This window comes from Notolabrus celidotus, chromosome 16 (assembly GCF_009762535.1).
Source record: "Notolabrus celidotus isolate fNotCel1 chromosome 16, fNotCel1.pri, whole genome shotgun sequence".
Classification (NCBI taxonomy): domain Eukaryota; kingdom Metazoa; phylum Chordata; class Actinopteri; order Labriformes; family Labridae; genus Notolabrus; species Notolabrus celidotus.
Window position 1 is genome coordinate 14,470,650 of NC_048287.1, and position 13,389 is coordinate 14,484,038.

At 40.5% G+C, this 13,389-nt stretch overlaps 1 protein-coding gene across 2 annotated transcripts in view; it reads right to left on the minus strand.

Moving 5' to 3' along the window:
- Window positions 1–3: 3 nt before the first annotated feature.
- The window catches only part of ppp1r9a (protein phosphatase 1, regulatory subunit 9A), a 54,936-nt gene continuing 41,550 nt past the window's right edge, over window positions 4–13,389 (minus strand). For both annotated transcript variants that reach the window (XM_034704135.1, XM_034704136.1), the window contains 11 exons: window positions 12,917–13,146; window positions 11,766–11,862; window positions 10,786–10,921; window positions 8,857–8,945; window positions 8,055–8,184; window positions 7,803–7,872; window positions 6,980–7,039; window positions 6,145–6,193; window positions 4,425–4,541; window positions 3,161–3,343; window positions 4–2,625 (listed from right to left, as the gene is read on the minus strand). In XM_034704135.1, the coding sequence (XP_034560026.1) occupies window positions 2,443–2,625; window positions 3,161–3,343; window positions 4,425–4,541; window positions 6,145–6,193; window positions 6,980–7,039; window positions 7,803–7,872; window positions 8,055–8,184; window positions 8,857–8,945; window positions 10,786–10,921; window positions 11,766–11,862; window positions 12,917–13,146 (1,344 nt within the window). In that variant the 3' untranslated portion in view covers window positions 4–2,442. The remainder of the gene's footprint in view (window positions 2,626–3,160; window positions 3,344–4,424; window positions 4,542–6,144; window positions 6,194–6,979; window positions 7,040–7,802; window positions 7,873–8,054; window positions 8,185–8,856; window positions 8,946–10,785; window positions 10,922–11,765; window positions 11,863–12,916; window positions 13,147–13,389) is intronic.

Below are 13,389 nucleotides of genomic sequence, written 5' to 3' on the forward strand. Positions count from 1 at the left end.
GTGGACAGTGGCTGCACATTTTATTCAGTGTGACAGGTAGCTGCACTTTCCAATTTTTCAGAATGCAAAAAAGAGAGCAAGGTAATGACAACAAAGGAGAAGGAGGAGAGTTAGCACAGCTTTTTAAAAGAGTGAAGGCATGGCTAGCATTGGTGGTGATTATCTGTTTTTGCACATGAAAAGTCAAACCCTTCCGGGCGGGACTCAAACATTTTGTGTCCTCGCCTGCCAGGAGCACCAGGGTCTCATCATGCTAGACAATCACATAGAAAAGATTTTGGCTGAAGGTGTGACCTTTTAGCCTCCTAAGCCCTCGGACAAACTGTGCACACATACACTGACACGATAGAAAACAAGGCTTCTTTAGGATTCTTACAGCGTATTGCTCTCAGTGTTTTACTTTACATACAAAAAGAGTCAAAGTAGTGCAGTCGACGACTGACCCCACAGGAGAGAGAGACAGAAAAGGAGGGAGAGAGAGAGAGAGAGAGAGAGAGAGAGAGAGAGAGAGAGAGAGAGAGAGAGAGAGAGGGGAGGATATTCACAGAGAGGTTCAAGTGTTACAAAATAGTTCATAAGAATACATCATGAGCAGTTTATTGGAGTAGCACTGGAGCAGCTCTATGGTTGTATTGAAGTAAAAACTACAAGCACAATGGGAGAGTATTACTGTTTACTTTGCATTTCCAACTTTAAACCCTCATTTGACAGCAACATTTGAATGTAAATCACTTTGAATAAACAGGTTTCATTATGTTTTGGCAATAGGAAGTAATCATACAATTCTGGATAAATCATCTAGGTGTTAATAATACTCTTATTTAGCATAAGTTATCATAAACAGTAGTCAGTTTCTTCATTAAATACAGAAATAAATAAATAATATTAACAGATTAGCAGTGCCTGTAAAACTGTGGCATTTCATGGAGGTATCTGTAACTCATATTATTGTTCCAGTTCCTGACAGTGCACCAGGCAGGACCCTTCAGACAAAAAGGGAGGCAAAAAACAAAGCTGCCTTTGTTTCTTTCACGGTGACACTGGAGTCTCTATATTTCATGTAAACCTACTGAATGAATCCTGGGAATGATAAAGAAGTGACACAGGGAACATGTCTCTCAGTGAGCCTCATTATCCTAAAGAAGGAATCTCATTAAGTACATAAGTCAAAATAATTTGAAAGACATATATTATTAATCTAAAAAGAAAATCAAATAGTTTAAGACTTATTCAAATGGTTAAAAAAAATAAGCTATACTGCACCCATCAGATGCATTTTTCAGTGTAGCATCAGTAGTATCAGGTAACAAATTCTGGACTCACTGCATCCGTCTTCGATCACAGAAAAGACCCAACTATATGGCAGCATTCCTATCTACTATTCAATATATTTCAAAGTGTTTTGCATGGTCACCTGTACGTTTTTCATGAAATAACAATTTGAAATGTTTAGTCTATTGTATGTGTTTCGACACTCACACAGAAGCGGGCAGATTTCAGAAAAATTCTACAAGTCTAGAATTTCTAAAGGCAGCGGGTGGCGGGGTATTACTTTGTAATCGAGAGAGAATATAAAAAGAGGTCAAAAGCAGGTTATAAGCAGAGTCAAAGCAACATTATGCATATAAGCAGAAACTTTCATTTGAACACTTTTTTATCCTTGTCATACAGATTTGGTAGATTACAAATTCCATGATTACATTGTACCTGAATTCTCCATTAGAACCAGTCCAATGAGAACAGCGTGTCCTTGTCTTCAGTCATACTCTGTGTACTTCTTCGGTGTGGTACATGTATACTTCAAGGAGAATTGGAAAAGCTAGAACAGAGTTTGAATTTACAGTGTTTGCACTTCCAGTGTTCTTGCAAGTGCTCAGAGATTTTGTTCCTCTCAGTGAAGTTTGCTTCGGTTCCAGTGTTTCCTCTTCAGTGCTGAAAGTAAGCAGCATGGGGACACCCAGTGGTGGGAGAGGGGCACTGCTTCACACAGTATATTCCACAACCACAAAAGTCAATCCAGATGGCACATTGTTTATCACTGTACATGTTGTTATATCTAAAGGGGCTGTGATGGGTAACATTGAAGGCTCGAGGACGATATGGGATGAGAACAAGGGAAAATCCTAACAGACTGACTTGGGACATGAATAAATAAACCCAATTTACAGCTAAATAAATAGAACTGAATGGCTAAAACACAGGATGGGTGTAAAACCAGGTAAATGCATGGGGCTGCATTCACTATCCAACTGCTAGTTTTGGTTTAATTTGCTTGGTGATAAAGTCACCTGACGATCTCAGGCAGCCGGATGTAGCTCCACCACTGAGAAATTTTCAACTACTTGGTAGGCATTCTTCAGGGTTCATCTACGAGCCTACGGGCATTCTGTTCCTCCAGATGCTACGTGGTGTGGGTGCTACGAAAAGCAGGTGATCCTAATATCACTCTATTGCGCTTTCTTTCTGCGCCTCTTTCTGCTGCTGCTCCTGCTCTTTCTTCCGTAGCTTATCGCGTTGTTTCTCCAGTTTCTCTCGGTTCCTCTTGGCCTTGTCCATCAGAATTTTAAGGTCTTTGATCTTCTTCTTGATCAGGGCGCGGTCCTGGGCAGAAGCAACTCCGAGAGACTGAAGCAAATAAATGAAGAAGACTATGCATCAGTGAAAATCTTGATTTTTAAGGTTGTTTGTTTTTTTTAATCTGTGAACAATAAATCTCAGATATTTTTTCTTTAATTAATTAACTTCTTGTGACTTACTTGCAAATCATCATGATACAAATTTGTAAAAATAAGTATACCCTTTAGAGGATAAGAAAAAACCTTTAGAGTGCTTGTTTTTTTGCTAATTGCTAATAGGATGAGGATCGGCTTTTGCAACATAGTGCAGGTTTGCTGCTAAAGTTAAAATGTTTTATCTAGAATGGATTGAAACCAGAGCATCATTACAGCTGTCCGTTTTCTGCCTGTTTTTGCTCTCCAGCAAACACCAAAGTCTGTCCATATGTGATTACTCAACACTACTCAGACTACAAATGTTCTGCACATAGAAACCAGAACCTTGTTATTATGGGCTGACATGAATACCAGTACTATTGTGTCTGAACGCTTATATGTTTGTTTGAGAGCACTATGTGTATGAAAAACCTTATGTCTTCACTCACCTTTAGTTCAGCACTCTCAAGCTGCAGCAGCTGCTCTCCATCTATGTTTTTGGCAGTGAATTCTGGGATATGGTGTTCTAGGTTGAGGCCCGTGAGCCAGCGGGCCACTTGCTGAGAGGTCCACTCTGTGACACTGCGGTTCTGCCACTGGCACTGCTTTGGAAGCTGTCCTTCATCTAAGATCTAAATATTAACAACATTGGGAGAAAAAACAGAAGGGAACAGGAAGAGAAAGAAATGAGATGCACAACATTAACATACAATGTTTCACTGAGAATGCTAAATAAATACTAAAATGAGATCAGGCAAAAATACAGTAACAACTATATTCTGTAGCAACACACACTAGGCTGTGGAACATGCACAGACAATTACTATTCACAATGAACAATGTGAATGGGAAAGTGTGTCAATGGGAATGAAAGAGATGAGTGGCTTAAACTCAACAGATACAAACACATGCATGTGGTGCAATCCAACCTTCTCACCTCATCATCTATCATATCCAGACTCTAATCAACGCAGCATTGAAACAAAAAGGAGATGAGCAGTTTTTTTAACAGGGACAAAAACAATATGGCTTCCACTAGAGCAGCTTAGTTTAACATCTGAACACAATGAGTCTAAACTGGTGCACAGATTTTATGCTTGTTGTCTTCTGTCGATAGGATATGAGAGCGGCTGCTTGCTGAAGGGATAATGCGTTTTTCTGTCAGAATTATCCATTAAGATGACAGATAGGGGCACTGACAACAATAAGAAGAAAAAAAAGTGGTGCATTTTGAGGAGTACATTTTTATTTTATTGTAGAGGTCTGATCTTTTTTTTTTACAAAGCCATGAATCATATAAGTAGGTTTTTATCAAAATAGAATAGAATAAAATAGAATAGAATAGAATGTACTATATTAATCCCTAAGGGAAATTCCGATATGATATGATATCCTGGAAAAAGATGGAGAACTTTGTTCACATTTATTCTGAGAAGGTATTAATCATTGTTTTTAGGGGGGGGGGGGGGGGGGGGTGGAAGGGGGAGTTTAGAGGTTTAGTTTAAATTAGTTATTTGATGCTATTTAATGGGTGGAATGTCACGATTGACAGCTCTGTTTCTCATCTCTCTTTGTTTACAGTCAATAGAAGAAATACATCTCATGCATTGTTTTTTTTACTTCTTACATTTTGTATTTCATCTTGAGAACTCTCATCACTTTGCCTAAAAAGGAACACATTAAAATTACTGAAAGTAAGTCTGGCGTGAATACCTCATCTGAGGAGAGCACCAGTGTGTGTGAGCGTCCTGACATCTTGGCTTCACTCAGGCCGCTGATCTCCACAGAGCTGCTGCTGCCGGCACTGAGGTCGTCGTTCAGAGCGGGTCCCTGAGAAATTAGTAACACATTAACGACACATTAACAACACGACACACTGAGACTAACAGTAGAAAAGTGACTGACTCTGAGGTTGTTAGATTCCTTAAACAGAGAGACTGAATGGAGAGTCAGTAAATCAAGAAGAGGAAAGCTGTACCAGGATGATTGATGAGGGTCATCCTAACATTTTTACAATCACTAAAAATCCCAGCAGACTACTATTAATGATTTATGCTATTTGATAGACTGCAAGAAGGCAGAACTGTGCACATCCTTCATTTTTAAGCTGTCACATTAGAGCCCAATCTGTGAAAATGATTAGTGGTTAAAAATGATGTATCTGGATGCTATCCAACTCAGAAAATCTCCCTCCATGTCCTTGAGTGTGTGGGCGAGGGGGGCCATAAATGGAATTACAGAATTAAGATCCAGATCTGTGATCAAACATACAAAGACAAGCTGCAGTGGAAATCAAAAGGAGATGCAGCACGCGATCTGAAGAAAAATATGTCTGTGTCTTAACCTTACGACATTCAAGATATCATGTTTAAGTTGTTTTAACAGACCAAGTTTAAAAATTGTTATTTTCCAAATACGAAATAATTTCAGTGAGCATAAAATCCAATGTATAAAAGAACTGGAGTCTAAAATGTAGAGCTTTGTCTGCTTTGAAAGATCCCTTTGAATCTCAAGACTCTGAGGTAAGAGTGAGACTGATCTTACAGGTTTAGACTCTTAGCCTCTCTGTCTGAGTCTTTACTTCAAAACCCACATAACTATTGATGCACGCTTTTTCTGCAGTGATTTATCTTGAGATGTGCTCTTATCTTGAGCTCAAAACGTGTCCATGGAGGGAGAAAAGGGCTAGATTGGTGCAGAATCAAAAATAATCTTCTTTTCAATCCTGAGGTAACACACCGATACTACACGGGATTAGAAATCATCTCATGCAAGCTCAAACACTGCAACAAATGCCCATGTTAATACATTTATATCGTGTCAGAAGGACGTATTCTGACTTATTGAATAGATCAAGGGTGGGTTATGAATCCTTAAGATTTACTTTGGGAACCCTTGGCAGGAGATTCTTTACAAAACTACAAGTAATAATCAAAAAACAATCATGTGATATCCTGAATGGACATTTTTTACAGTGTTTCTGAACCTGTAGTTAAGATTTATGTGTGATATTTGGGTACATGAAGGCAAACTAATATGGTATAATCACACACTCTCATGATTACAGTAAAATTCCATTAGCTACAAAAACCTGCTTTACCTCTCAGCAACTTTCATTTCAGAAGATTGAGATAGAATTAATCGAAATGAATGAACATATAAATATACAATACCAAATAATATGAATAGGAGAAGAAATGGGGCCATGTAAGAGAGTTCTGTTCAAGAAACAACACAATACATTAAAGACAACATGCCATTAAAATGTAAGTGTGTAGGTATTAGGAGTGAAGGTCTGGCACACAGCCTGATCCGACTGTACTCATTATTACATTATACATGCGCAAACAAAGTGTCCTTAATGTCCTCTCTGTAAACTCTCTGTAAAGTGAATCATTATTTGATCATTGTACAGCTGCCAACACTCAGGTACCTTGGCTTTGAGTTTCAGTGGACTGTCCTCTGCTGATGGCTCTGTGGAGCTGAGAGAGACAGAGAGAAAGAGAGAGAGAGGGGGAGAGAGAGAGAAAGAGAAAGAGAGAGAGAGAAGAGACGAGAGAGAGAGAGAGAGGAGAGATGGAGAGAGAGAGTGGGGGGAGATGAGAGAGAGAGGAAGAGAGAGGGGGTGAGAGGGGGAGAGGAGAGGAGAGAGCGATTGAGGGGGGGAGAGAGAGAGAGATGGGAGAGGAGAGTAGGGGGGGAGAAGAGAGGAGAGGGGGGGGGGAGCGAGAGGAGGAGAGGAGAGAGGGAGAGAGAGAGGGGGGGGAGAGAGAGAGAGAGGGAGAGAGAGGGAGAGAGAGAGAGGGGTGGGAGAGATGAGACGGAGAGGGAGAGAGAGGGGGAGAGCGAGAGGGGGGGAGAGAGAGAGAGAGGGAGAGAGAGAGGGGGGGAGAGAGAGGAGGAGAGATGAGAGAGAGGGGGGAGAGCGAGAGAGGGGGGGAGAGAGAGGAGAGAGGGAGAGAGAGAGAGAGAGGAGAGAGGACGATCCGGCATGACGAGAGAGAGAGCGAGATGAGAGACAGACAGACAGACAGACAGAGAGAGTCAGAGAGAGTCAGAGAGAGTCAGAGAGAGTCAGAGAGAGTCAGAGAGAGTCAGAGAGACAGAGAGAGAGAGTCAGAGAGAGTCAGAGAGAGACAGAGAGAGAGAGACAGAGAGAGCAGAAATATCAAGACAAGTTTTGGGACAGTGTGTCTCAATTTATCATTCATCCATCAATGACAGCAGGATAATAATCTTCAGCTCTGATGCAGATTTTTTTTTTTTACCTGTTTCCAGGTGATGCTCTGGGATCTTTTTCCTTCAGTGTACTTTTCCTGAGAGGAGACCTGATCAGATAAAAGGTGAAGTGAGAAACTGTAGTTTGACTGATGTGAACAGATTTAGATAACAGTGATTCAACAGTATTTCTGGTCTGTCTGTGTAGAATGTCTTCCCTTCTTAAACAGAACAAGTCATAATGCAAATACAACATACTGTATATTATTCATAAGAATATTAACATTTGGGAAAAGTTAGTTATGATTGATGCACTTCACTATTCTGTGTGTTCTACCAAATGCTGAGTGTCAACATGTTACCCATCTTGTTTAGTTTCCTTATCAATAGAGGCAATATGATCATACCTATACTTTGTGATGAAGTGATAATGTTTCAAATCCAAAATATGGACAACATATTTTGCATGCCAAAGTAACATTTGGTCAAATAAAAATTAGAATGAATCAGCTTTTTCATACTATATTTTTGCCACCTGTAATGCATTATTAATGTGTTTCATAGAAAGTAAGAAAAAGATGGATGACAGAGAGTTCTCCACAAACTGTGGAGCAGAAATGTTGAGCTGCTGCAAACCATTCAGACCTAATGTCTTCATCCATGCAGTAAACTATTACCTATGTATCTAATTATATGGACTGTAAGGAAAGATGGATGAAATGACAACTCTCCAAAAGTGAAGCCAAAGTCTTAGGGTGTGGGTGGGTGGTAATTCAGCTTCACTTTTGTACAACTGCTGGAGGTCAAGACATGTCTATCTTTACATACAATCAATAGTGCATGTTAAACTCAAAATTCCAACACTCCTCTCACCCAGGGTCCAGCGCTTGGTTGCGCTCCTCCAGACTGCGAGAGGGGCTGGACTTCGCTGGAGACGGAAAACCTGTGATCACAAACAACCCACCTGAGATTACACCTACATAAAGTGATGAAATATCAAAGAAATACGTTGTATGATAATAAGATACATTTTGAAATTGGACTGTTGCAGGTGAATTCCATCATCAGAAATCATTACAGATGTTTGAGTGAACATTTGATCTTTCGTTGTGGGCTTTTACTAACCGTCCTGGGGAACTCCTGCAGTGGATGAAGGATGCAGTATTCGTCTGGGAGAGCCTTCAGTACTGCCGGGGGCCACACTTCGAATCGAGCCTGAACGACTGTGGGCTGGACTGCTTTGCCACTCTAAGACCTGAACACAGATGGAATCAGACAGGTAAGGTAATGAGACACGGTGAGATAAGGGGTAAGACGAGGTCAGAAGATGAGGAATGAGAGATGGAAAAAAGGTCATAAAAAGGATGACTGAGAGGAACATCCTCACTACAGAGCAGGCTGATCTGAAAGAAGTCACTTGACATACTTCCACCATTCCTAATTCCTTGCCCTCTTTTCCCTCTGGAAGCCACACACTGCCTGTTTCCTGTTCTCCTGCCAATTCTGATCCAGTTCTCTGGTTGTTTATGCGATCTGGTTATGTTCCTGCTGTAGCTGAGTTAAGTGACAGCATTAGCCAGACAAAAACCTCTCATCCAGAAAACAACTGTGAGTGTTATTATCACACTGGGAGAGACAATAAGTTGTGACAGAGTCGATTAGTGTCGTGAAGCAACACACCGCAATTAATCCATTAAAGAAATAAAGTGGAATGGACAGGGGTTAAAGACACAAAAACAGGCTGATAGACACTCACACTAATCAAACACCCTGTGGTGAAATTAGAGTCATTTTAAAAGGCATGTCTAATGAGAATAATAGAGCTCACCTTATTAAAAATCACATCTATCAACACTACATCTGGTTGTTTTTTTGAGAGGTGTTAACTAATTGTGCAGATGTTTGCATGTTACATCGCTGTACAAACCTCCCCCTCTGTGGAGCTGATGCTGTCTCGGGTGACTCCTCTGTAGCTCTTCTTTTTGCTGGGTGAGTGAGTAGGATCCTCCCTCAGGTCTAGAGTCACATACACAGAGAAGAATAAAGAAGAGAGTAGATCTGAGATTTGGCTTGACAAGCTACGACATGATTCTGTGATGTGAAGGCATTTTTGTATACGTTTCGTATTTAGACCCTTGGGTTAGCCTGCACCTATGTTTGCACTCAAATTCAACAAGTCTACTGAAGAACAAATTCACTCTGTAAGAAGTTTCTTCTGTTGTTTCTTCATATCCCCTGAGTGCACATGGGGATGCTGTCAGAGCAGACAAAACAAGAAATAATATAAATCTGACAGATCTTTCAACTCATTTTGTCTTCTCCTCCCACATGCTTCCCTCCTCCCTCCACCTTTTTGTTATTGCATAATGAGCTGCGTCATTCACATCAGTGCAGATTCAATCACTCTCTTATCATCTCTGATCTCTAACAGTATCAGATATGGCACTTCTCAACGCACACTCCCTCTTGACAGCTGAAAACAAGCCAGCTTAAAAAAGACAAGAGAAGTATAAAGGCAGACACATGTGTTTAAAGGGGATTAAAGTGTGTTTTTGTTTGTGTGAGGCTGCAGTCAGGAGCAAGGAGTATACGAAGGTTAAAACAGCTGAGGAAATCAGAAATCAAGACATCAGTCTGTTTGTATTTGATGCTGAACAAAAACAAACTCTGTCACACAGGGCATGAATAAACAACAGCCAATTAAAACAGGTTAAGGCAACATGGTTGAGTTGCATGATTGGTTTTTTTGGGGACAAAAAATGTAAGGTACTTTGCTGATATTTCATTAAAGGGGCAGGAAACCTTTTAGTTTACACTGTTAGTTTACTTCTTAGTACACTATATATTAGATATGAATAGAGTTGTTATTGAGTTCACTGCTCTGAATAAATAGTAAACCAAGAAATAAGCACTTTCTGGCTGAGAGCTACATAAAAGAAATCTACAATACTTTGCCAAAGCTATGTAGGCAGGTAAGCTAGCTAGATAAGCTAGCTAGGGCTAGGAAACTGTTAGCGTAGCTCAAAACAAAGACTTCCTCTAGGGTGAACCAGCTAGCCTGGCCGTATCAAAATTGGCCCAACAGCACCTCTGTAGCTTACTTTTAAGCAGATTATTTTCAGCTAATCCATATAAAGGGGGAATCAAAAAAAAAGTTCTGGTTGCCGTAAAACCAATCATAACTTCAGGAAGTCAGTGAACCAGGCCAAGATATATTCCTACCTGAAACCATTTTTAAAAACCAAGCAGCAATCTCTGTTTCTGCAAAATCAAGCCAAGGTGGAAGTGCAAAAACTGCAGTTCCTCAAGTGTCCACTAGAGGCTAGCTCAAAAACAAATGATTCTCCTTTAGGTCCAATGCAAGAAATGCTAATTTTACAGCAAAATTGAGAATGTGTACAGCCGGATTCAAAATGTATGTGGTTTATGTACTGTACACAGTTTAGGGGGAGGGGTTTAGGGGCATGGTTTTACAGTTTGTCAGGAGACTTAAAGCTTGTCTCAGATTCAACTCTTGGCCTGTTTCTAGGCTGATCAAAGTTAGGTTGAGTCAACATTTCCAACATGATTCATGCCACTATTTGGCTTTAAAATGTCTCTCCAGAAACCAGCGGCTGACGTCACAGAAATTAGGTTAATTTTTTACACAGTCTACGATAGAAACACATCTTGTTCTCCATTTTTATGTTGGATAAAAAAAAAGTGTTATAAGTATTTGTTACCAATTGCTTATTTTCAGTAACTTTCCACGCACTAGTCTTCTAATCAACTCTCGGCAAGAAAGGATATTTTTCTCCAAATAAAGAGCAACTTTAACCAAATGAAACTATACAAATAATCCTCCAAATGAACAGACCTCTGGCTTGTGCTGCCACTCGTTTAGGGCTGTTCTGCTGAGCACTCAGCCTCTCAGCACTGTTGCTGTTGTTGTTGTTGACCTGGATGCCGTTCTGCTTCATCAGCTGCATTAGCTCCGACTCTAATGTTGCAATCTGTAGAGAGAGAGAGAGGAACAGATCAATGTTAATCACCTACATGCACTTACCTGTGAACACAGCTGCTTCAGAGCACTGAAATATAAATGTCCTCATGATGAAAAGCACATAAATCATCTTTTCTATCCACTGAAAACATTTTTGTGTACTGCCAAAGTGAAGTATTTGAATCTAGGGTTTATTCGCACCATGTCTTTTTTTTGTGCTCAAAAGAGAAACACTTCATTCACCCGTTACAATGCAGTGCAGTATGAATGAGTGCTCAGTGTGCAGAATAATAGTAGGGGACAGTTGGGTTGACTGCACATTGGACTGTGGGGCACGGCCTGAGACTTTGGAGAAAACAACATGACTGTCATGTTTTAAGACCAGGAAAGCAGAAAATCAATACAGAGTTTGACACCAGGAACATCTACAGGCCCCTGGACACCAAATCGACCTGCTGTCGCTGTCTAAGGAGGAGAGAAGCTTTCCCTGTGTTGCAGAAGTGACACTACAGCCTTCTTGAGGGAAAACAGCAGTGACAGGGTGCTGTTGCAAAACTAAGTGATCTTTATGAACATTTTGTCATCTGGATCTATTTCTCCTGCACATTCTTAGCCTTTGCAATACAAAAAGTTACACATATATGAAATGTGCCAAACCTAACGATCTTGATCATTAAGCAGAGAAGAACTGCACTGCTCATTAGTTCATTTTTACTTCAGGCCTTGCTCTTTTCTTCACAGGCCATTAAGCTGATTCTTGTGGACACATGCAGAACAAATAAAACACAGAGAGGTATGCAGAGGAGGATGGAGGAAAAATAAATACACAGAAACCCTAAAGAGATCTAAATTACCCGGATTTGCAGGCCCTGGATCTCAGCCAGGTGAGCTTTCTCAGCCTCCTCCAGTCGCTTCCTCTCTGCATCCTCCTTCTGGATAAACTCCACCTCTCTGAAGAGACAAGAAAGAGGGAGGGTGGAGATGTGCTGAGTTAGGTTGGTACGCATTAGCGTTAAAAACATGCATTCATGTGTGTGTGTTTGTAACAGTACATGACATTCCCTCAGAAGGTTGTTTTACAATGTTACTATGACTCAGTTCAACCTCAAAAACACAGTCAACACAAACATATCTCCTCCTAAAAACCCACAAATTGAAATCCTCAAGAATAATAAATCAGCTGTTCCCTTGTGCCTATTTTGCCCTTGGTCCCTGAGCCATCTCTCCTCTGCAGTCCGCTGCTTAAGATCAGCATGAAGACTTTGTTTCGTCAGTTTGCTTTCATTTAGCCTTCAGGGCCAGAGCCAATTAGAGGCAGTCAGACAGGAGCTGAGCAGGAGAGGTTGTGATGGGACTGACCAAAGAGATCAGTGCATAGAAAAGCAGGAATGCTGGGCTGCATAAGAATGGAAACTCAGCACGTACTGCTGAAATGGGACAAGACTTTGGCTTGAAAAGAGCTGCTGTGCCTCACCGTAGAGGCAAAAAAACAGGTTAAAGAAAGGAATATTGAAGGGATTATCTCAAATGATGTATTTATGAATGAATTATAACCACTTTAAAGAAACGGTTAATGTGTAGGAGTTTTAATCTTTAATTTCCAGCAGATAAGTGCCGCTATAAGCCAGCCATGCAAACGTGAGTTGCAGCCATGCAGTCTTCAGGGTGCATTTAGTGATATTAAAATATGACAACTGACTGAACAAAACAGAACAGATGACTAACAGAGATCAAATCATAGCAGGTTAACAAGGAGATCATGCGGTCTTTTAACATCATAACCACCTGTTTCATGTATGCTATAATGCTATTTATATCTTTATTGTTTCACATGTTTGGCATTTTCCTCATCAAAGGTCAAGGTCTTGCCAAAAGTCTTGTGCTATCAAAGGTTAAGTTCTGTGATTTGCCAAGAGAAGACAGTATGAAATGTTTCTGAATAGTCAGTGAACATTCCTCCCTTTGCTCCTCAACCAGAGATCATTTTAAACTCAGGTGGACTCACTTCTGCTGAAAGTCTTTGATGAGTTTCTTGGCCTTGTTGTACTTCTTCTCCAGAGTTTGATACTGGGCCTGGGCCTCCTTCAGGTGTTCGTTGACCGTGTGGCAGAGGGTCTGCGCTTCGATCCAGTAGCTCTCCAGCTTCAGCATCCTCTCCTTGTTCTCCTCGATGCTGGCCTTCAGCTGGCTCTTCTCCTTCTCCCAGCGCTGCTTCTCCCTCTCCACAGACGCCAGCTGGAGATGGACAAAAAAAAGTGTAGTTGGGAGCTCATGAGAGGATAGTGAATTCTACTGGTCCTGAGAAGGTAACAATATTTCTTTATTAAGAAGGATATGTAACTTTGAGTACAGCTCACATGTAAATAGATCATGCAGTTTGACCCTGGAAATTAAGATTTTTTAATGTATTTTTATGGTCTACAGGTTTAAAATATTTAAAAAAAACATTAAAAAAAAAATTCAATTAGTTAAGATAAA